Below are 25,098 nucleotides of genomic sequence, written 5' to 3'. Positions count from 1 at the left end.
TAGGTGAGTGTATATTACAAGTCATCTTGAAAATTGCTAAATTTGTTCCAAAAGTGTTAGCAATTGCGCTAACTAGCTGTGACCTTTTTGTGTGACTTTAGCAAGCTGTGACAGTTAAGCTGTGATTAGTATTCATTTGCAATTCTTACCAAAGCTGTTGTTGTGATACAGTTCAGAGTGTTAGCTATTGTATTGTGTAGTTTTTACAAAGTGTTTACCTATATTTAATGAAGTTTAGATATTATTTAATTCCTTAAAACAAATGTTGCAGTTCTGCTATGCTGGGCCTATGAAGCCTTTTGTTTTCCATGTAAGAAAGAATGTGAGGCAGGTTGATGACATCATTTGCATGTAATTTTCATTATCGACCTTTTAATTAGCATTTTGTTAAAACTGATATACACTCACTAAGCACTCTATTAGGAACCAGCCCCGGTTTGGCATCGGGAGGACTGGGATTGGCCTGTCTTGCAACTGATTCGGCCTGCCATATTATTATTATTAGTAAAGAGGACATTTTGAGCATGCACACAAAAGTTTGTTAAATTTTACCCGTAGGGGGCGCTAGAACTAAAAAAAACTGTCATAGTTTTGCAGCTGTTCTTTGTGCATCTTCTTTGGTTCAAGTGCTAACATATCCTTTAAATATAGATTCGAAAAATCTCCAGGAGTCAATCAGATTTCAGTAGCTAATAACCTGCCTTGTGAAGGGCTGATCCTTATGAAATTTGGCATCCACTTACAGGTTGCATAAAACTAGGCTGTATAACAAATTTGTAACAATCTGCCACCATAAAATTTGTTACAGAAATGACATACTACAAAACATATATAAATAAACTTCTGACCACTCAAAATGGGACAGAAAAAACTGTCCAATAACATTATTGTATGTTTTGTTCCAGAAGATACATAGTAATCAAAGTAAAAATGAGAAATCCTAGTCTATTGCAACAGAATTAAGAAGAATTAATTTAATGATGAAAGCACTCCATGCAGTCACATCTTTTTTTAATGATAGTTCTTTATTCATGTTATCCCATGCCTTTTAAAGAGCCCATGAAATGATTCAATGAACACAATTTTCTTTCCTATATTGACATATTTCCTAATGAAACAAGAAGTTGGGGCGAGACACATTCTTTTTTATGTAAATACCTAACAGCCTAAAGTCAGAGACAGAAGGTCAATCTACAGATATATATGTTATATTAATTTATCCACATTTGTAGAAATGTGTTTATCTGCTAAAAGTGTCAACTTATAAGAGCACACTAGCATAGACAAAACTCTGATTTTCATTTCATGGGGTCTTTAATTTATGTTGCTGTTAACATTTTGAAACACTAGTTTATCTGCGGATTTCTCTCTGATTGCTGGAGATGTGATGTTTCTCCGATGTGAATCTTCTGATGCCGTTTGAGGTTCTCTCCTCTGCTAAAGCTTTTCCCACAACGAGCACAGCAGTATGGTTTCTCCCCAGTGTGAACGCGCTTGTGTTTCTTCAGGTCTCCGGCTTGACTGAAGCAGCGGCCACATATCAGGCAGCGGTAAGGTTTCTCTCCAGTGTGGCACCTCTGATGTATCCGCAAGTTCCCCACACGATTGAACGTCTTGCCGCAAACCAAGCAAACGTGATGCTCTTCACCTTGAGGAATCGAGTGGACACCCCTCCCGTATCCCAAATGTCTTTCCGTTGTATTGTGACCGGAGTTGATAAATGCCAGTCCATAGTCGCTGGATTCATCTGTGAATATTGGACCTGAAGTGACAGGTTCCTGTCTAACCATGGCGACACTCAGGTCTTCTGCAAAGTCATGGCTGCTTTGAGAAAGCTGCATTTGTGTAGAGATGTTCTGGGTACAATCAAATTCTGTCTTAATGTGCTCAACGGTAATGTCTGGCTTGCTGTCTGCACATGATGCGTTTGATTCATGTGAAATGTGTTGTGTCCATTTAACAGTGCTGAGTAAATCCGTGCCTTTAACTTTTGCAGGTGGGCTGTCTTTTGAAACTGGACTTGTCTTCTGACACCCGGCTAATGTGAGAGCGACACTGAGGTCGCACACTGTCTCTGGATCAGTCATGTGACTGCAGTCGCTCTGTGTTTGTGTATGGGTGAAGTTTGACTTTATGTGTGAGAGCTTGTTCATCTGTTGCTGGTGAGGGACACAGTTAAATGATTTGGAGACGGTGGCATGTCGGGAAACTATGAAGAGAGGAAATGATTAGATAGAATGATTAAAGATATTGTGCACCAATATATATACACACTATATTGCTGGTATGTTTTGAACTTTACACAGACAGCTATGGGATGCACAATCACACAAAAGCAAAGGTTTTTAGTTATCAATGTCACTGTAGAAACTCTATTCACAGATGTATGTCACACATGTTATTTGGTATTTACACCCATTCTGCAACAAAGAGTGTTTGATAATAGGGGGGATACGGATATAAAAATATTCATATTTATCTCAACATAGCGACCACTATGAGGGTGGTGCACCCTTATGTACAGAAGTAAAACAGCTTTTTCTAGAATATTGTTATGACTGGACTGCAGTATTCATCTCGGGTGAATGTATCATTTTAAACAGATCTTCTATCTTTTGTACTATTCAAAATAGTGCACCTTTAACTACAATCAGACATGAAAACATTACAATGTGCAGAAGAAAAGATGGATAACAATTACGTAGGGTACAATGGCTATTGAAGATATGGATTTAACCACCGGAGGCATATTGATTAATTTTATGTTGCATTTATTTGCATTTGGAGCTTCAACATTTTTTTTTATCATCTCACTTGCATTGTAAGGACCTATAGAGCTGAGATATTTATTTATGTTCAGCAGAAAAAAGAAAGAGTACATCTGGGATGGCATGAGGGTGAGTAATTGATTAGAGAATTTTCATTTTTGAGTGAATTATTCAAAGTGCTTTTTTTTCTGGTCGCAAAGTGTATCAAGGTTGAAAAAATAAGTAGAAAATAGGTAGAAAAAAATACACTTCTTTTTATTGAATAATGATGAAGCATAATTAATAAAAGGCAGCTAGGGAGCCTTTTGGGGCGATTAGATCTGTAAATGTAACATTCTGAACAACAAATCTACTTCCCCCACTTGAGCTGTATGGGATATTTTATTTCAAATACTAGCTTTTCACTTATTGGACGGTTATTAACAAAGCTTTGATTTAATCACCTCAAACAAAACAAGGGAAATGACAAATAATAAATGTATCTCAAAATAAACTACATAAATTCAGGGATTCTCATTAGCTACATACATTAGCAACATTTTATATGTTTTTACATATTAGATTAAATGACCTCAATTTCAACCTTTAGCCATTGCACGTGATGACCTCATGGATCAGGAAAATGTTGCCATGACGAACTGGTGTTTAGGATAGTGCTGTAGTAGTTTTTGTTGTTATTAAAAGTAAAGACCTGCATCTTACCCTCTCTCTCTTTGGCCAACTTCTCCAGTGCTTCTTGTAATTTGATGCGCAGTCGTTCATTTTCTCGCTGTGTTCTCGCTGTTTTCTCCTGATATTGTGTTACGGTCTCTTTAACAATCTCAAGAACTTCATGAACTGCCACCGTCAGTAGTTTGGCGACCTTCGAGTTCAGGTGTTCGAGTTTGGACATGACTGTATTGAACACGAATAAAAGAAACAAATACACCACCAGCGTCACAGAGAGTATCAGTATTATACTGTAAGCACAGCACACAAGACACATTTGCTACACTAACAGAAACGTACTACAATGTACTATAGCACTAAAAACATGCTTTTTGGACACATAACCTACCTTATACAACAATATTATTATTTAGGTGAATTTTAAGTCCCTAGAAGTACTCAGTAAATACCATTAAATATGAATATAGTAATCATTCAGTACCATCGCCACAGTACTTTTGTAAGGGGAATACGTTCAAATCAAAACTATAGAACATAACAGAATAATAAAGAAAAATATAATATAGAACTTTAAAATATAACACAATAGAATATGAAATTATAGAATAGATAGAATGTAGAACTATAGAAAATAACAGGATACTTCTAGAATATAATTTAGACCTGCAGAATATCTCTTCAACACAAGCTCAGTTATATATCTGATCGGCTTGATCAAACGTTAATAAAATAATCTAATGTAATTTCACATTAAAATAATCAAATGTATTGACATTAATCTGTCTTATCGCTTCATTACTTTATTCACGATAATTACAGTTTATATATTTACTTAGATATTTATTCACGTCCACAGAGCAATATGTAGCACAACACATTCACTTCCGGTTACATCTGATTTCAAATTAGAAGTCCCGATCCTTACCACAGCAAAATTGGGCAACTGCAACTTTGTAATAAAATACAGCACATTTTACAGACATTCTCATACAATACGTATGCAATTTATATACTAAATTCAAATATATTATCATTGTACAATAACACTCAAATGCTGGTAAAATTATAATAAATTACAGATAGAGCCAACTATTTGTAGTTTGTTACTGACCATCTATTAACAGCCCATAAAAGAAATACTCACATTTTAGATAAATTATAAACAAATAATTTGACATGTTTAACTATCAGAGACCAAGCATAGATTTAATGAAGAAGAAAAAACGAATGTAAAGCATTTTTAGGAAGCCACTGGTGATATATATATATATAATATTTTACACTTAATGCAATAAAATGCATAATAATGTAAAACTATTTCAATCAGTAAATGCTCCTAAATATTACAGGTCAAATACATATTTAGAAGTGTTAGCAATTGCAGCAACTAGCTGTGACCTTTTTGTGTGAATTTAGCATGCTGTGGCAGTAAATATGCCATTTTCCCTCCCAAAACTTTTGCTGTGATAGTGTTAGCTATTGCTTTGTGTAGTTTTTATGTCAGATGTCAACATGACTCTACACACACTAGCAACCAGTTGCTTAGGAAGCAACTTAGAATCACTTAGTATGCCCTGGATTCAAACTTGTGACTCCAGGTGTGGTAGTGTTGTATTACAAATTTATAAAATGTTAAATCTAGGTTCAATACAATTGTATATAAACTGAGAAAGCAGAGTAGATTGCATTTAGCATTTGGAGGTATAGATGATGATTATATCAGCTGTTAAACAGAGTTTTCCAGCAAGAGATTCCTGCCAGTCCTGTTCTCTCTATTGTAAGTTAAATGAGTCAGATTACTGAGACTCTCACCCTTTGTCTTCAATGGCTCTTGGAACCCCAGCCCCAGTCATTGAATAGTTATGCTGATTGGATTAGGACTGGTAACACTCTAGAGTCTAGGGTGGGTTCCTAAACCTGTATACTTCATTTGCATGCTTTTTTTAAGGTCGTCACCTAGGTGCTTTGTCTCCATTTCTAAGCACTGCCCTCTAAATGTATATAAACTACAATGTAAAGTTCCCTTGCTCAGACTTGATGACTGCAGCTACCGACAGCTCGTGTTCTCAATAAAGAATCCTGCTGAAGATACAACCGAGTCTCCTGATCTTCACTTCTGAGTTTCCAACAGTAGTCAGCGTCTTTACTTGCTGAACAACCCAGGGCCCTGTTTTTACCCTATGAATATTCAATATCATTTAGTTCCTTAAAACAAAAGTTGCAATTCTGCCAATCTGGGGCTGCATGCCACTTTATTTGAACATTCACTCGCTAACTCCCCAAAGCACTTCCCTTCGGGAGAATCCCTGCCACCATTTTGGAAGTCCGTTCCACTTCGTTAAGTGAGCGAGGGAAGTTTCTGTTGACAGACCATCAACCCCTCGATTTTAAACTGAGGGAGTGAGCCTACTCTGATGTACTTCAAGCTGCCCCATATCCCACAATGCAACTCGATTGTACTGTACTAACTGTATATGGTTGAAGGACAATAAAAAACACTTTGATTTGACTTTGTGACCTGACAACATATTGCGCTTCATCAAGCCCACCCCCACACAACTCTAATGTATGATGGAAGTGAAGTTAAGTCAATTATGAAGTTTAGAAAATGTATATTGAGATTTAACAGAATAATAATTTTAGCAACCTTAAACTGTGTATCACACTGTCTATATTATGTGTTCATTGTTATTTAAAAAATTTTGTTTGTGTAAAAATTGATTAATCCTTTCTAACAATTCATTCTAATACAGATTTTTTTTTTTTTTAAACATTCGAGATCTATACAAAAGCCTCTGAAATTGATCACCGAAAACATTGTTTTCTCAAGTGCAAAAATCGCGAAATAATTCCACTAATTAACATCAGCCTTCAACTTGCTCCAAGCGATCAAGGGTTAAGTGTGTTCCAGTTAAACCCTTGCACGTCCTCCACCAGTAGTGGACACTCGCACAACATAGGCAGTGACATACATCCGAGTCCATGAGACGGAGTGAAGTTTGTGAGAGAAGGGGATACAATTTTCATATACAAAAGTCCAAAGGCCTAGATCTCTGAGAGTTAAAATGACTCCTCTGAATTTGACTCTTGTGTTCCATGTGTGAATTAGGTATGGAACAACATTTGGGAGAGTAAATAATGACATTTCATTTTCATAATTGACTCATACTTGGTGCCAAACTAACGCCAAAGCCAGCTTTGTTGAACAAAGTACTGCGAGACAATAAACAGTAAATTAGCAACCATTTTAGAACTTTTAGGAACAATTTAGCTTTTTTAATAACTGATTAACAAACATACCATATAAAGCTAAAACTGGCAAGAGAGGGGACAACTAGACAGAGAAATACAGAGTTTATGAATGAAATAAGGTGCATGTCGCACTTTGTTGCACATTTCCTGCATTGTTGCAATGCAGTGTAAAAATGTGTATTCGTTGATGTTTCTGCAGATGACTGGCCTGTCTAAAAGTTTTTCCACACTGCTGGCAGCTGTACGGTCGTTCTCCTGTGTGAACTCTTTTGTGCCTGTGGAGGTTTCCAGCATGACTGAAGTGCCGGCCGCAGTAGATACACGTGTAGGGTCTCTCGCCAGTATGGCAGCGTTGATGCATACGGAGGTTTCCAATTCTACTAAAAGTTTTTCCACATATGAGGCAGCTAGGGCGGGCATCATTATCTAGTTGGCCTTGTCTAGGCTGCTGGCTGTCTGATAGCAAATTCGGATCTTCATCATAGGAGAACGTCTCCGCAGATGAGTTGAATGCATCGGCACTGACACAGGAAGCCAGTGCAGAAAGATCTACATCAGCTAAAGGAGTCTGTGGAGGAAGTACACTCTGCGCTAATATGACACTTGCCTTGGTGTTTATAATGAAGTCATTCTGGGGAAACGGTTCTTCTGCAAATTGGTTTTCAGGTTCTGTCTTGATTTCAGGAGGAGATAAACTCTTATCACTTTGAGATATAATGCTTTCTGTAGATGCATTCGAGGAGATCTTACTAGCAGTAGGTTTGTCACATGTCTGATGGTGAGCGGTGCTCACGCACGCCACAGCACTCTCATTTGAGCCACACGTGTCTCTTTCTGCTTCATTTAGTTCAGGTAATGTTAACTCAACACAGATATAGTCAGAGTTTTGTGGGTATCCTTTACTGCCTGGGTCCTGTTTGAGATGTGTTATGTAGTGGTCTGCTGTACTGGTGGTTGAGTGCTGACTGCATTGACATTGAGTTGGCAGGTCTTGTCTAGAGATGGGCTGAGAACCTGTAGGGAAACAAAGTTGATTAATGTTCACTCAGTTAAAACTATTATTATAAAATTGACAGTTATAGGCTAAAATTATAGTTGAATGAGCCACATTCAAAGCCACTCAAGGCTGTGCATTACAGCTATTTTACATAAGGAATGCCTCAAACAAGTATATGAATGGAAGCACTTCTAGCTACAAAGCAAAACGTGTCAGAATGCAACTCAGAACGCAATGCAAGTACTTGTTGCATTCATTGCTACAAGAGGTCCAAAAGCAGCCATTAGTGTAAACCGTCTTCCTCATGGTAAGTTTTCATATTTCACTACTGTCACAGCAGAGCAGCAGAATTTTGCTGAGCAAGTCAAAGTTAGTTAATGGGACTAGGGATGCACTATATGAAAATGTTTTGCCTATACTGATTTTAACAAAAAATTATTTGCAGATACCAATATTTTGCCTTATTTTGTCATCAGATCACTGTTTTAGTCAGGAATTATGTTTTTAAAATGTACAAAGGGGTACAAAAGCTTTTGTTCTAACAATAAATAATTTCCATTGAACATGGATTGGATCTATTGGAACACATGATGACAAGCCAACATTTTAAAGACAGCCATAATAAAAGATACATAGAAGATAATAAGATGAAAACAAAAAATAACTAAATTTGACAACATAATTTATATGAAAAAAGGCTATTTTGTACTTTTTTTGCACTTCTGTTTTTGCAGTTCAGAACAACAGAACTCACATTTTACATGTTTGTACTGTATATAACAGAACATCACAAATTCATATTATGCATATATTGGGCAATTCCATGGAAATGTGAACCACATCATGGAAAATAATAAGTTACCAAAGGCACAATACCCCCTTTTAAGGATAATGGAATATACTATCCAGAGGGTGCCGCTTGCTTACACAATGCTGACTGAAGCACAAACGGAAATTGTAATCGCACAACACCATATTGTTGGTGTTGTGCACAATCAATCATACAACCTTAATAGATAACATACCAGTCAAACATTTGCTAGTTTCAAAGCGTTTTGGATAGTTTTACCTCAACATGTATTGGTAAGTGCCACTTTCACAATGGTCAAGTCTGTAACAAAGTTTTATCCTCATTAATGTGAGAAAACAAATGAATAAAAGTGACATTTTACATGCTCTTAGGGATGCCAACCCTTCTACGTTCTGTGGCAATCATTATTCCTGGATTGTGCATTTAAATTTAGAGAGTTTTTACAAAATGTGTTATTAATTAATTATAAATTCATATATGCATTTTCTTAAAAAAAAAAAAATGTATTAATGTGGTCAATAATTGGCTGATAAATATTGGAGGCTGATACGTCCGTGCATCAAAAAGAACATTTTTATTTCAGAACCAGATCTTGAAAGGATATAAAGTTATCTTTAACACTTTGTGTTATATGCACATTTTTTTTTTTTTTTTATTCCAAATTTTTGGACTCACTCCATAGGCATATAATGCTGAAGTCAACTGACTTTAATGGAGTAATAGACCTATGTGTAAAAATAAAACAAAGGCACTGTTTTTTTTTTAACCTGTAGTTTTGCTCCAAATCATTGGCATAATGGTCCATCCACAAAATAATGCATTACTCAGTAAATATTGAACCGTGGCACTTCATATTTTGTCTGTATATGTTTTGATAGAGTAGCTTCGTTTCGAAAATGTATTAACAAACATTTCAGCTGGGGGAAATGTATCAAATTTGGTTGATTTGACAAGGAAGAAAAACCCTGTTTACGGTTGCAAAGCAGTCTTTTACCACATGACTGTTGCCATCGTTTAATAAACGCAATTAGCCACACCAGGTCTTGCGTCACAGAGATTTCACCAAGGGTTAATAATAACATCCCTTATCTGTGGTAAAGCATAGCGAGTAACAAATCTCTTTAATAATGACCTTTGTCCAGCTTCTCCTGTAGCTCTTGTAATTTCCTCCGCAGTCTTTCGTTCTCTCTGTGTGTTCGGGCTGTTTTCTCCTGATATTCACAAACTGTTTGTATGATGATCTCAGTTACTTCATTCACAGCTGATGTCAGTAACTTCATTACTCGCGCGTTCAGACGCTCAACTTTAGACATAACGACAACACGATTCGTTCACTAAAAAGTCAACCCGACACCCAATGATATAATGCACAATATCATGCACGGTTAAATAGAATACTGAGCAGGTTTACTGTTCAACAACGAGGTATTATTATTATTATTATAATATTAAAGTAATAAAGTAGTATTATTTAAAAGTACAATTCATACAGCCCGCATGTTATTAACAATGCTTAATGTATTTCCGCATCGCGTCTAAACAAAGTTGTCAAAATAAAAGTCTACTTTCCCCCATTTAAGGCGGATCTCAAAATAGAATAGTACTTCCGGCACCTGCTGTTTCCTCAAACCAGAGACATCCCACTGGATGAGCCGAATTAGTGCAATTATCGAATTAGCGGTCCCACAATAAGAATAATTCCGATATTGGATGCATCGTATTATTTTGTTATTATCTATTTAAACCCAAAACATGAATTGAGATATTAATAATCTTATTAATATATTCACATTTATGCATTTGGCAGATGCTTTTATCCAAAGCAACTTACTTTGCACTTATTACAGGGACAATCCCCCCCGGAGCAACCTGGAGTTAAGTGCCTTGCTCAAGGACACAATGGTGGTGGCTGTGGGGTTAGAACCTGTGAGCTTCTGATTAACAGCCCTGTGCTTTAGCCACTATGCCACCACCACAATATAATGCCTATATTTATGTATGCACACCTGCTCAAAACAGTGTTTGCTAGTCATGTTCTAGCTAGCATTGTTGAGTTCAAATGTAAACATTTTCACTACTGAAATGATCAATACAGAAATGTTTCAGCAGTGACATGATCGTTTCAGTTGTGAATATTTTTTTTATGCTCAAATATTCATTTTAAGGAAATACTCTTAATACATATGATCACCCAAAGCAGAAAGATTTTACATTGAAGTCCAAGTTGAAATATGTTTAATGTGTTCTCTCCCAGCAAACAAAAAAGGTCCCCAGGACGTTCCCTGAATAGCCTCTGCCAACGTCCCCTAAACGTCTTCATGTTGGGTCCTCTTGCCATCAAAAAGACGTTTGTGGTGACGTTTGCAGAATTTCCAGCATACATTCGGGGACCGTTAAAGGACGTTTGCAACCAGACATTTGAACGTCACGTTGAATCAACGTCATTAACACCATTAAAAACACATAAAATCGATCCGATTTGCTTACCTTATGTCGAAACTAGGTTGATTTCAGTTGGGTAAAACTATGCTATACAAACAACACATTTTCACTTTCCATTTTAAAATTCCAAATACTTCAATGAATAAATCAGCCTATTTATGTAATAATTTATCAAACACGTGTAGTTAATTTTATTTATGCTAAATATACATAATGCATATCAGTAACAAAGTTCTTAGAATGGGCTGTAAGGAGGAAGCGGGAGACAGCGAAATTAAACTCTAAACATAATTTATGTTTACAATAAATTCCCACAGTTTTCTTTTCAGCGCAGCTCAGCACGTGCTCCTACAGTGTGTGTCTGTGGGTAGCTCTCTCCCTCTTATGGCATCCGGCTCAATCTTAAAACCCATCTCCACTCTCACTGCAATGACAAACAGCTGTTAGAGATGCTCTTTATCATTCTCATCTCCTGATCTGAATCCATTCACAAACCGGAGTGGTAGTAGTGGTGGTGTAGGGGTCTAAGCACAATAACTGATAATCTTGTAATCAGAAGGATGCTGGTTTGAGCCATACACCACCACCATTGTGTCCTTGAGCAAGGCACTTTGCTCCAGGGGGATTGTCCCTGTAATAAGGGCTGTGTAAGTCGCTTTGGATAAAAGCGTCTGCCAAATGCATAAATGTAAATGTAAACCAGTGCTTAACCATGCCCCCACCACCACAACATCTTCAGAGTAAACTTTTTTCTGCAGTACATAAATCTTAAGTCTACTGTAAACAGCCAAATCACACTGGTGCAATCACAGATGAATGTATAATAATAAACAAATTAAAGGCTAATTTAACAAGGCAGAAGGGACAGAGAATCTCAGGCAACATTCAATGTTTATTACATCTTTTTTTCTCTCTCTATAAAAGTGAATGGTGACTGAGACTGAATATTTCAATATTTTCCACTAAAGACATACAGGTTTGGAACATACTGGACATAATAATGCAGGACAATGAAAACAGGGTAAAAAGACACTGACACAGGTTAAAGTCAACATCTGTTAGTTCTCAGTGTCTTCAGCAGGGGCTTGCAGCAAACCTGCCATAAAAACAATATAATTCAAACATAGCCATGCTCATTTCAAAGTATCAAAAAAGGAGTCTGTAGAAACTCCTCTGATGCCTTTAATATCCCTACAATGGTTTTTCTATCCTGCATTTTAGAGGCTGTGTAGAAGAGCATTGAGTAAATTGGTGAGATGTGTCATGTAGTGGTCTGCTGCATTGAGTGAAAAATATTGAAAATGGAGCAAATACTGCAAATACTGAGGTCACGTGACTTTGTATTATGACTCCGGCATCAATAAAAAAATCTTAATTTTAAATAAACATGGCAGCATTGTTAAAGGGTTAGTTCCCCTTCTGTTGCTCTCTCCATGTTGTGTCGGAGATGCGACACTAGGGGTCTCTCTTGAGCACCGAATATACCTCTGATCTATAAAAAAAGGCCAATGGGAAGTTGGCAGCTAGTATTTGCATACCCCGCCCCCGGACATAGGGGTACAAAGGCAAGGCAAATACTAGAGTTCATTCAGAAATTTTCTTCGGAGCCGATGGTTGTGCATGCTGTTCGCGTGAGATCACACCAGTTCCAGTATTCCTCTGACGCTCTGCATGCTGTTGGATTGATGGCGCATTACAGCGGTGATTTCTCCTTCTTGCACGGCAGTGCAATTGCCCCTGGGCGCTTCGACAGTGCAGAAACCCAAACTCTAAGAGAGTTGTTTAAAAGAGTGATTTTCTCTAAAAGAGCAATACACAGCGGTGTTGAACGTCCTTTTCAGGACGCGTCTTTTTAAAGACGTGTTTCCGCCTCTGTGTATTTTCTGGATGCGGTTGATTTCTCCCCACTTCCGAAGGTCATAAAAGCTGCCTGGCGTACCTGGGCTGCGGTTACATGCAGGCAGCATTTTTATGAATGGTCTATGTTTTCAGGGCGAGAACATATCCATGACAGTATTGCGGTCGCAGGCTTTCTTTTGTCATGAGAGAAAGCCACTTCAGCCGCCCCCCGCGCCTCACCTCCTTCCTACGGGATTGGGGCAGGCGCCGCTGGAAATGAAGGCAATTTGGGGACAATGACGGGCTGTGTTCGCCGGGTAAATCCCCGCGAACCACCCGCCTCCCCGGCACGCTTGCTTGCTCCCATCTGAGCTTGGGATGAGTGCGGCCCGCTTCGCGGCCACGTCTCACCAACGAGCGTGCACAGTCGGTGCTGAAATGCCTCGCAAAGTTCAAGCCAGGCACAACGGTCCCTCTAAAACTCTTCCAGAGGCTCCTGGGGCATATAGCATCCTCCGCCGCAGTCACACCGCTGGGGTTGATGCATATGAGACCACTCAGCACTGGCTTCAGACTCGAGTCCCGAGACGAGCATGGCGCCGCGGCACGCACTGTGTGACAATCACCCCTGCATGCCGCCAAACACTCAAACCCTGGACAGACCTCTGCTTTTTACGGGCAGGAGTGCCCCTGCAGCAGGTGTCCCGACGCGTCCTGGTCACTACCGACGCCTCCAAAATCGGGTTGGGCACTGTTTGCAAAGGGCACGCAGCTGCGGGCCTTTGGAGAGGACAGAACTTAGCCAATGACAAACACGAAAATATAAAACATTTTAACTCTTGTAGCTTGTTCTGAACAGTCCAACATGACAATATATATACATACACACACAATAAAATAGTAGATTTTCCTCTAAAAAAGTGGTGAAAACAAAAGTGTCTTTTTCAAGATGCCTTTTCATTTGTGTGTATTTCCTGGTTGCGGTTGATATCTCTCTGCTTCTGATGGCCACGATCGCTGTCTTATGTGTTTGGGTGTTACCCACGTGGAGTCATGGTGCGGGCTCTCGGGAAGGTGATGTCCACCCTGGTGGTCCAGGAACGCCACCTTTGGCTCAACCTGGTCGAGTCGCGAGAGGCCGACAAGGTTCGTTTCCTTGAAGCCCCCATCTCCCAGGTCACAACATCACAATGATGTGATGGTCTCCACAGGCTACGAGGACGAAAATCTTACTCCCCCATCCCAGGATGTTCCGGGAGTGGTCACAAGGAGCCAGGTAAGTGCTTTGATGTCTCTAGACCCAGCCCCGTCGCAAGGCCCCGCCCGCTTGTACGTCCAACTTGGTAGTTCCTTTGATCCCTCTTGCACAGAGCTTGGGAGCGTGGCTCGTGCTCCCCAACCCGTCACGCTGGTTGACCAGGACCGTCCGACTCGGTGTATCAATTCTTCCTCGACACAGACCCTTTCTCCGGTTTGCCTTCGAGTGTCAGGCATACCAGTACAAAGTCCTCCCCTTCGGTCTGCCTTGTCTCCTTGCGCCTTCAAGAAAGTCACAGAGGCAGCCCTTGCTGTGGGTGTCCGCATCCTCAACTATCTCGATGACTGGCTAATCCTAGCTCACTCGCGGGACATGTTGTGCGTGCTGTTGTGAATCTACCGGTATACTTCTGGCAATACAGAATGTGAACAAAACGATGACTGATCGATTTGATCTTCTGGAAGCATCTTTGGCGTCCACTCAAGCATCTTTAGTGTGCCTCGGGGATAGAATTAAGGAGGTGGAGGATGGTACTGCCGATTATGACCGCCGCCTTTCCCTCGTCGAGCAAAAGTGCGCAAAAGTACAGTCAGAGAACAAATCACTCCGCGAGAAAGTGATCGATCTAGAGGCTCGCTCCAGACGGCAAAACATTAAAATCGTAGGTTTACCTGAGAAGATAGAGAATGGGCACCCCACGGAATTTCTGACGAAGTTTATTCCAGACTTGCTGGGCGCTAGCAACTTCTCGAGGCCGTTGGAAGTGGAATGGCCTTATATGGTGAGGAATGTGGGTTTGGTAGTCGTTTTGTGTCATGGATTACAACATTATATGCTCACCCAACCTCTTCCGTACTCACAAATCAAGAAAAGTCAAAGTCCTTTTTATTACATCGAGGGACACATCAAGGATGTCCCCTCAGCCCTTTGCTTTTTGCCATTGCGATCGAACCCCTTGCAATTAGTATTAGAAACCATCCATCTATTGAGCCTGTAAGACTGGGAAATATAGATCATCACATCTCCTTATATGCAGATGATGTTGTTCTCTTTCTGTGAAATCCTGAGCAGTCAGTCCCTTTGCTGTTAGATCTTATGGAATCTTTTGGTACAGTCTCTGGATATACAATTAATTGGCAGAAGAGTGAATTCATGTCTTTATGTGGTGATCTTGATACTGAATTCCTACAAAATCTCCCTTTCAAAATTACAGTATCTTGGAGTTGTTTTGCCCAAAAACCCTAAATTATTTTTTAAGTTGAATTTTCTTCAGAAATTGGAGGATTTAAAGATAGACATCAGCAAATGGAGAACTCTTCCTCTTTCTAAGATAGGCCATATAAACGCTGTTAAAATGGTCTCTCTGCCTAGATTCTTGTATCTCTTTCAAAACATTCCTATTTTTTTGACAAAGTCTTTTTTCAAAACCTTAGAATCAATTATTCTGCCTTTTATCTGGGGTTTTAAAGCTCACAGAATATCAAAAATACATTTACAGAAACCAAGGGAGAAGGGTGGGCTAGGGTTACCTTGCTTCTTGCATTATTATTGGGCAGCGAATGCAAGGGCACTTGTTTATTGGCAGGGGGATTATAAAACAGAAATTTCTATTGACACTCCCCCCTGGGTTGCCATTGAAAAAAATGGCGTTAAAAATAGTTCGCTTCCAGCACTTCTCTTTTCAACTCCGGTACAGCCTGCATCTGTTAAGGTGGATACTTTTATTGTTTCAAACTGTTTGAAAATATGGCGCCAAATTAAGAAAGTATGCCGATTACCTGACACTGCTATTTTCGCTCCAGTATATCGAAATCACGCATTTCCCCCTTGAATGGTATTGTTACCTTGGAGGATTTATATATTAACAAACATTTTTCTTCTTTTTCTCAATTAAAAGAGAAGTTTTCTCTTCCCACAACACACTTTTTTCGACATTTACAGATTAGAAATTATGTACGCAATGCAGTACCTAATTTTGAACCTATGCCAGAGGAAAGGAGGATTTATAGACTGTTGTTGGGATCGCCTGATTCCAAACATTTGATTTCAGATTTTGTTACTGTGTTTTCTGAAGAAATGAGTTATTCTACACATTCTTTAAAAAATGCTTGGGAGGAGGAATTGGGTACACAGATTGGAGCTGAAGTGTGGGAGGAGAGCCTTAGCAGGGTTTGTTCTTGTTCTATTAACTCCAGACATCAGTTAATTCAATTTAAGGTGATGCATAGATTGCACTATTCAAAATCTAAATTACATAGAATTTTCCCCACCTTTTCTCCTACATGTGACCGGTGTAAATCTGCAGAGGGCTCTCTTACCCATGCCTTTTGGACATGCCCTAAGCTTTACGAGTTTTGGTGTAACATATTTAAGTGGTTCTCTGACATGTATGGTTTTGTGTTTAACCCTGATCCAGAGATTGCATTATTTGGATATTCTGCTTCTTTGTCAGACCATAATGTCTCTGTACAAAGCACTATTATTTATGGAATGATTATTGCTAAGAGCATCATTCTAAGACTCTGGAAATCAGATACTGTTCCTCAGTTCAAGACCTGGTTGACTCACCTCACTGGAATATTGCACATGGAGAGAGTCCGGTATGGAATTATGAGTAACCTTGATAAATTTTACAATATATGGCAACCATTTCTGGATCATCTTACCCAGTTTAATACTGACTCTGATCATTAACGCCTGCTCTGCCCTCTACTGACATTTTGCTTGCTGAAACTGCATATGCCCTGGTTGCTCTTATTTTTTAATTTATCCCTTTTTATTATTAATTGTTTTATTTTTTTTTATTTTTATTTCTTTTAATTATTATATTTTTATATTATCGTTATTAATGGTGGATGATAATAATTATTCATATTGTTGTTTCTGCTGATATTATCATTCATTGAGTTGTATACATCTTCTAAATGTATTTTGTTTTCTTTCAGCTCTTTTGTAAAATTAAAAATTTTAATAAAAATACTTATAAAAAAAAAAAAAAAGGAAAAGAGCAAGCTCAGCCCTGGTTCGGATCATCTCTTTTCTCGGTATGGATTTAAACTCGGACTTGATGACAGCATGCCTCACCAACGAGCGTGCGCAGTCAGTGCTGGACTATCTGCATACTTTAAGACAGAACACGTTGGTCCTGGGGTATATCACATCCTCAGCAACAGTCACGGTGCTCGGGTTGATGCATATGAGACCACTTCAGCACTGGCTACAGACCCGAGTTGAGAGACGAGCATGGTGCCACAGTACATACTGCATTTTCGTCACGCAGGCTTGTCACCGTCTATTCAGCCCCCTAGCATTCCGATTGGCAAGAGTTCCCCTAGGCCAGGTCATCAGGCATGTCGTGGATGCCCCCACAGATGCCTCCCAGTGTGGCTGGGGTGCCGTGTGCAATGGGCACTTAGTCTCCGGCCCTTGGACCGGCCTGTGACTGTGTTTACACATCAACTGCCTCGAGTGCTGGCGGTACTACTTGCCCTGAGGAGGCTATTGCCGTTGATCAGCGACAATTGCATACATCAACCGCCAAGGCGGCCTACACTCTCTTTTGAATGTCACAACTCGCCCGTCGTCTCCTCCTTTGGAGACAGCGGCAACTCAAGTCGCTGCGAGACACTCACATTCCGGGCCAACTCAACAGCACAGCGGACCTGCTGTCGCGACATGTTACACTCAGGGGAGAGTGGAGACTCCACCCTCAGGCGGTCCAGCTGATCTGGAGTTGATACGGCCAAGCACAGGTATACCTGTTCGCTTCCCCAGAATCCTCGTACTGCCCGTTTTGGTACTCTCTGACCGAGGCTCCCCTCGGCACAGATGCCTTGGCACACATCTGGCCCCTGGGGCTACGCAAATATGCGTTCCCCCCAGTGAGCCTACTTGCACATACGTTGACAGACTGGGAGCAAGGTCAGGGAGGTTGAGGAGCAGATCCTCTTAGTGACCCCTTATTGGCCCTCCCAGACTTGGTTCTCGGACCTCGCACATAGCCCGGTCAGACCCTCCGACCGGGCTATGTGCCCAAGGTTCCCATGACCCCTTTCAGGGATCAGGTGTTGAACCTTCAAGCGCTGCCCAAGGATGAGGCAGACCCAGCCTTGACATTGCTGTGTCCGTGCGTGCCCTTCGTATCTACTTGTATCGCATCCAGAGCTTTAGAAGCTCCGAGCAGCTCTTTGCCTGCTTCGGTGGACAGCGGAAAGGAAGCGGATCACTCACTGGGTCACTGATGCCATCACTATGGCATACTATGCCCAGAATGTGCTGCCCCCTGTTGGCTTGTGAAATCATTTTACCAGGGGTGTTGAGGCTTCTTGGGCGTTGTCCCGTTGGCTGGGCAACATCTTACACCTTTGCAAGGTTTTATAACCTCAGGGTTGAGCCAGTTTCATCCCGTGTGTTATCAGGTGACACAAACAGGTAAGTTTGGGTCATCTGGACGAGTATACCGCTTGTGCATTACCTTTCCCTCCCTTGAGGCAAAGGCGTATGCTCTTTTCCCAATCGCGTATGCAAAAATTTGTGAACCCTGGATGTTCTTCCTTCTTAGCCCAGTGGCCGACGAGCCTTCGGATAGGCTCGCCGCGCCTCAGTACGTGCATCACTTAGTCCCCGTGACTGAGGTAAGTGCTCCACATGTGCTGGTTGTCTCCCTCTGTGATGTATATTCTGCAAAATGGTTTCCCCAGAGGGCCCTCTGTCCTTGGTCACCGTGTTTGTAGTAACTCCTCCTCTCATTGGGTACGACCTGCCGCTCCACACAACGTTCTTCCACTCTGACCCGGTAAGACCGTGTGATGTATTCCACTTAGAAGCCCCAACCCCCTCGGGCTGGGTATAGTCTCCACGGTGTCCTCCTCTTTGGAGGGACACCCCGCAAAATGGACCTTATATGGCCCCCAGCTGAACGATTTTGTTCCTTTTTTAGGGAGAACAATAGAGAGAAGGCTACGGCTGGGCAGTTAGCTGCTCCCTAAGGTGTAGGGGACCGCTTCATGCCTGCCAGTATGTTGGGGGATAGTTACGCAACAGCTTGCTGCACTGGCTACGAGGCACACAGAGTTCTGCCCATCTCGCACAGCCAGTCAGCATCACTCGGTTCAGCTCTTTTGCCGTTTTCCATTGGGACCCCTAGTGTCAACTCATTGACACAATGTTGAGTGAGTGACAGATAGGGAACATCATGGTTACAGATGTAACCTCCGTTCCCTGATGGAAGGAATGAGACGTTGTGTCCCTCTTGCCACAAAACTGAACTAACCACTGAAATGTCTGGGTCTTTGGCTCGGCTCCTCAGAGTTTTTGCAAATGGCACTCCTTCTATACCCATATGTCCAGGGAGTGGCAAATACCACACACCAATTTTCATTGGCCTTTTCTCAAAGATCAGAAATATCTATGCTCCCAAGAGTGTACCCCTAGTGTCAACTCATCGACACAACATCTCTTTCCCTCCATCAGGGAATGGAGATTACATCAGTAACCATGACGTTATGGGGGTTCAGGGCCCACCCTGAATCTTTGTTTAAAAATTAAGCACCAGTTCCTGTTCCTGGTGTTCAGGTGCAGGTGGTGGTCTCTAAATAAAGTGATTACCCACCCTTTTTCTGTCTGTATTATATGTATTTGCAATGTAACCTCCAGTGAATCATCAGAGAAATTAGTTAAGTTACTACTTAAGATACCAAACACGTGTTGTAGTATTTGTATCTCTCAGACTGGATATTCATCCAATAAAACCAAGATTTTATATAAATCTGCTATAAGTAGAGTAATAATTCAGCAATATCACCTCTTCATTATTTGGCTGTTGTAGGAATTTACTTGTAAAACAGAGTTTTACGTGCGTCTAGCATCGATATTGGTTTGCAGCGGTAGACCTGAAAGACGCGTACTCTTCATACTTCTCAATTTTGCCTCGACACAGACCTGTCTTATGGCTCACATCCGGCAGCCCGACGTACTAGTGCCAGATCCTAAATTATGATTGTGAATTGTGTTCAAAATAAGTAATTAAATAATAATTGTATTTATAACCCCAGTGAGCAAGCCGAAGGCGACTGTGGCAAGGAACACAAAACTCCATAAGATGTTGGTTAATGGGAGAAAAATAACCTTGGGAGAAACCAGGCACACTGTGGGGGCCAGTTTCCCTCTGGCTAACATCATGAATAACCTCTAAAAGAGTATTTTCTCTAAAAGACTACACATTGGCATTGAATGTCTTTTTAAAGACGCGCCTCTTTAAAGATGCCTTTCCGCCTTTGTGTAGTTCCTGGATGTGGCAGATATCTCTCCGCTTCTGATGGTCATGGGTGCTGCCTCACATGTCTGGGCTGTGATCTAACTGAAGCAGTTTTTATAAATGGTTCATGTTCTCATTGCGAGAACATTACAGTGGCAACGTTGCGGTTGCGAATTTCCTTCCTCCAAGGGAAAGCTACTTCAGCCGTCCCCCGCCAGGACTCAACACCCAAGTTGACGTCTGATGTCGTCAGTGACGCTGGTGGGATGTAAGGTGCAGCAGCACTGGTCAAGTGTAAATGCCGCTGACAGGCAGCGCGAACAAAGTTTCAATGGATAAGCTGATTGCACACCTTGTGTCACCTGTGAAACACAATAGGGAGAGACACACGCAGAACAGCCCAGACAGACTTAGTGAGACCATGACAAATTGACATAAGAACATCACTTTTAGCACATATTATTTTTGTTACTCACCACGGACACGCATCACTTCCTAGGTAAAGCCGATATTCTGATCCAACAGCCCTATCCGTAGAAGTTTGCATCTTGACAACAACACCCCTGTGTATTGGCTGGCCCTCAGATAATTCAGTTATTTCAGCCTCAACATTCAAGTTTGCAACTATGGAGTTTAAATCTTGCTTGGCAAGCATCCCAAACATCATCCAATTACATCGACTCCCCCACCATCCAGACTGAAAAGGTCACAAACATCAGAATTCATCACAGTTCAGCAATTGGACCATATCCAAAGATGAATCGTCATTGTTCCAGAGCCTCAGGTCCTCAAGATCTGCACTCATCCCACGGCTTTTCCTGCCTGCTGCGGGCCTCAAAGCAGCACTTCTGGCTGGCATTGATAGCCAATATCAGCTGCCATTCTCTCCAGTTATGCACTTAGATCCTCACCGGTCCTGATGATTTTTTAAACTTATGCATGCCCTCATGATACTCATCATGAAAGAGAGATGGTAGTGGTCTGGATCATGGTTGCTGCCCATCTCTGCTATTTACCAGTCTTGAAACCAAGTTTACGACCTCTTGCTTAATCCCTCTGTTGCATCGGAGCAGCTACAACAGTAGTATCTGCTGCTAAAATGCCTTCAAGCTCTTGGCCGACATTCTTCTGTTGCATACCAACAATGTTATGCCATACTGGATTTAAGGACATTTTAATTGCTCAAAGATCTGACTGAGTTCAGATCCTCCCTTAGGACATGGGTTGTTGGATGGCTCTGTTTTAATTCTGTCTGGAAACTCTGTGGACATTGACTTGGCTCTAATCAACACATTTGAATAAGCTAATCAAGTTCTTCCAGATCACTTTAATGGACTCTGATCTTAGGAATCTAGAAATTCTGGAATCTGAGAGACTCTGACATAAAACTCTAGATTCTGCAGGGTGGTGAAACTTGAGGAGCAGATTGGATAGCTCTAATCTCAATAGTAAATGGTAAAATGGTAAATGGTCTGCACTTACATAGCGCTTTTTTTAACTTTAGAGGTTACCAAAGCGTTTTACACTGTGTCCCAATCACCCATCCACACTCACACTCACACACCAATGGAGGCAGAGCTGCCATGCAAGGTGCTAGCCTACCATTGGGAGCAACTTGGGGTTCAGTGTCTTGCCCAAGGACACTTTGGCATGTAGAGTCGTTTGGGCCGGGAATCGACAATCACCAACCCTGCGATTGGCAACCGACCCGCTCCGCTCTAGCACCTGTGTGCCAATATTTATATTCAAACTCCAGTTTAACTGCATGGCTGGCAAAGTTGTATGCTTCCTCAACCATATTCATCTTATCAGTGATGTTTAGGTACATGATTATTGCCTTCACATGCAGCTGCCTTAACCTAACCTGCTCGGATTGTATGTATTCCCAATTAGGTCTCAATTCAATCAAGGGTCACACATAGTGTATAATATTATAATATTCAATGTTTTGTGCTATGTGGCAGAGTAAGCAAGAGACAGACACAGTTTTTAAAATAAAAGGGGATCTGGCACCCTCGCAGTGAAAGGGAGCATTGTTTTGGAAAAGGAGTATCCAAGGGAATGGTCCAGTACGTGGGTGGGAGTAGTTCTTATAATATACTTTGTGTCAAAAAATGATTTATGGCTTAATTGCTGTACCTTTGACCTTTCCCCTTCCGCTCACCCCGCCCCGCACCGCCCCACCCGCCCCGCCCGCCCGCCCTCTTTCCCTCCCACCCACCTTCCCCCATTCCGGTGTGTGTGTTGTGGTGTGACGTGTTTGGTCATATCTGATGTTATATGTTTGCAGAGGTATCCGCCCCCACAACTGTGTATTTAAAAAGAGTTTAGGTTTGAAAATGAGATGTCAAGATAATGTATGGTTCATGATGAAATAATTCATTGTTGTAATCATTGAGTTGTTTTTCAGAAACATGTTAAAGTAATGTGTGTGTGGGGTTCATTTGGATTTATTATTATTATTGTAAGACATAAAAAGCAGTATTATGTTTAAAATGTGTTTAAATTACATCTTTAATGAGCGTGTAATGCTTGGTGTCAAACATGGTACAAGTTTTTTTATTAACAAAAGGGTGAAAATGTGTTTTCTAAAACAGTGGATATTGGATAAGACAAAAAACATTCAGATGGTCGCTTTAAAATAAGGATTTAATGGTTAATGATTGTTATTTACTTTTAACAGAGGAGAAAATGTGTTTTTAAACACCTCTCAGACTCCCATATGGTCTAGAGGTTAGGATTCCTGGTTTTCACCCAGGCGGCCCGGGTTCGACTCTCGGTATGGGAGAGGTGTGGCATGGTAATCCACTGAGCTCTGATCTACGTGGAGCTGCTGTGAAAACAAAGGCAATTCAGTGGCATTCTCGGCACAATGACGTGGTTTTCAACAACTATAATCTTTGATATTGGTTTAACAAATACACGTATTATTAAAAACAATATTTCATTTAATTGTAGTTCTAACAACAGATGTTTCTAAACAGTAGATATTGACTGATCAAAATCAAAGGATGATAGTCATTTTTATAAAAATAATAAATAAATCGTTAGCAAATGCATATGTGGTATTTTATCAGTGACCTTTTTTATAGATCAAAGGTTCAGATTGTCAAAACACATCAAAGACATTTTAAAAAATATTGAAAATAGTTTATCATCCTTAATCTTTGATATTAGATTAACAAACACAATAATTAATTTTATCTGTAACACTAACAAAAGGTCTTACATTTTAAAAAACAAAATAGTTCGCTTTATAAAATACAGATTTAACACAAAAATCTTACATTAGTTCTGCGCAGTCCTTTCATGAGCTGAGGGGTTGCGATAATGGTTTAAGAACAGTGACAAATGCAAGACAGTCCTAAAACCTGTGTTAATTTCATATCATCATTTCTCTTAGGAGATATGTGTGTGTGTGTGTGTGTGTGTGTGTGTGTGTGTGTGTGTGTGTGTGTGTGTGTGTGTGTGTGTGTGTGTGTGTGTGTGTGTGTGTGTGTGTGTGTGTGTGTGTGTGCCTATAGAGGGTTGATGGATAGATAACTACCTAAACATGTGTGTGTGTGTGTGTGTGTGTGTGTGTGGCCTATAGAGGGTTGATGGATAGATAACTACCTAAACTTTGTGTCAAAATTGGGCTTCCATGCAGGGGGGTAACTTTTTACCATTTGTGCGGTATGTGTGTGGAAATTGCGCTTTAACTGACAAAACATGTGCTTTGTCACTACAAATGAGTACCGTCAGTATTTTGGTAAACAGGTTTATTTTATATAGAATTCTGACGAAATATCTTTAATACAAAAGTTTGTTACATTTTTTTTTAACCATGAGATTCTAAAACAGTGGATATTGAATGATATTAGTTTATTTTACTCAAACAGACGATACTGGCAGAGCAAACTCATTTAGACGGACACTTTATTAACAAGGGTTAGGCTATTTATTTTTACCAGAGACTAAAACGTATTTTAAACCAAATGTTCAGATTGGCAAACACAATATTGCCGTTGAAATAGTATGCATTATAAATTGTAACTTTAACACGTGTTGTATTGCATTTTTCCAATCAAATTAATAAGGCGTTTTTGATCCAGACTTTAAGGCGACGATCGACAAATGTTTTGTGGCGGGGGTGAAGACGCGCCAAGATTTCGAAGTGTCAGGGATTTTGGTATAGTCTGGACAGTCCTTTCAAATTATTCAGGCATTAAACTATCAAACATACCAATGTTGATTTATTCAGTTCTAAAAGAGTGTAACTAAACATACATCCAAGAAATAGTTTACACAAATTATATTTGTAGGCTACTATTAATATTGTAAATATCCATGGGTGCGTTTCTTCACGAGCATTCGTCTGCTGCAGATTTGTCACATCTATATTTACCTACAGTCATAACAAGTGACATAAAAAATGCACATCCGATATAAACTCAAACAATAGAGCAATTTACTTAAATCAATGAGTGGTATACATTTAAAATTGATGTGTACCAAAATAATACATTCTGATGATTGTGCTCATACTTGTGTGAACTGTTGAATACTAATGGGGAAAATGAGCAAATGCAAGATTGGCTATGAGAGAGCAGCCGGACTTGATTGCCTCCACCTGGGTGTTGTTGCGGAAAGGAAGTGGAACGCGGGCAAAAGAGAGGACGAGGATCTGTTGATTTATTTGCAGCCTGGACTTATTAATCTGATGTTTAATAAAGTAAACTGTCTTTGTGAAATAGTCTGAGTGGTTGTGTGATTTATCTTCTGGCATTGACAAGTAGGCCTAATGAAATAACATAACTGTTACAC

The 25,098-nt window shown here is 40.4% G+C and overlaps 1 protein-coding gene and 1 non-coding gene across 4 annotated transcripts; one reads left to right on the top strand and one right to left on the bottom strand.

The window, feature by feature from the left end:
• Positions 1-997: 997 nt before the first annotated feature.
• Positions 998-10,019, bottom strand: LOC127626498 (zinc finger protein 846-like). 3 transcript variants are annotated; one of them, XM_052102309.1, is made up of 4 exons: positions 9,630-10,019; positions 4,270-7,703; positions 3,471-3,662; positions 998-2,209 (listed from the first exon to the last, which is right to left on the bottom strand). In XM_052102309.1, exons 2-4 carry the CDS (start codon positions 4,313-4,315, stop codon positions 1,347-1,349), a joined length of 1,101 nt encoding a protein of 366 aa, XP_051958269.1. In that variant the 5' UTR covers positions 4,316-7,703; positions 9,630-10,019; the 3' UTR covers positions 998-1,346. The 3 variants fall into 3 exon arrangements, with proteins under 3 accessions (XP_051958269.1, XP_051958270.1, XP_051958268.1); XM_052102310.1 differs by lacking the exons at positions 4,270-7,703; positions 9,630-10,019 and adding an exon at positions 3,826-4,244; XM_052102308.1 differs by lacking the exons at positions 4,270-7,703; positions 9,630-10,019 and having other exon boundaries at positions 3,471-3,804.
• Positions 10,020-23,008: 12,989 nt separating this feature from the next.
• trnae-uuc (transfer RNA glutamic acid (anticodon UUC)) lies at positions 23,009-23,080 on the top strand. The gene has a single exon. It is a non-coding gene; the product is annotated as a tRNA-Glu (tRNA).
• The last annotated feature ends 2,018 nt before the right edge of the window (positions 23,081-25,098 follow it).

Source organism: Xyrauchen texanus, chromosome 33 (genome assembly GCF_025860055.1).
Source record: "Xyrauchen texanus isolate HMW12.3.18 chromosome 33, RBS_HiC_50CHRs, whole genome shotgun sequence".
NCBI classification, from domain to species: Eukaryota; Metazoa; Chordata; class Actinopteri; order Cypriniformes; family Catostomidae; genus Xyrauchen; species Xyrauchen texanus.
The sequence above is the reverse complement of the archived record's forward strand: the minus strand, read 5'-3'. Positions and strand labels throughout refer to the sequence as shown.

Bases quoted from the DNA above. Each gene is read 5' to 3' on its own strand.
- LOC127626498 (XM_052102308.1), bottom strand. From the start codon at position 3,753: ATGTGTCTTGTGTGCTGTGCTTACAGTATAATACTGATACTCTCTGTG. The intron at 2,210-3,470 runs GTAAGATGCAGG...CTCTCTTCATAG, and splicing joins GTTGGCCAAAGAGAGAGAGG to TTTCCCGACATGCCACCGTC.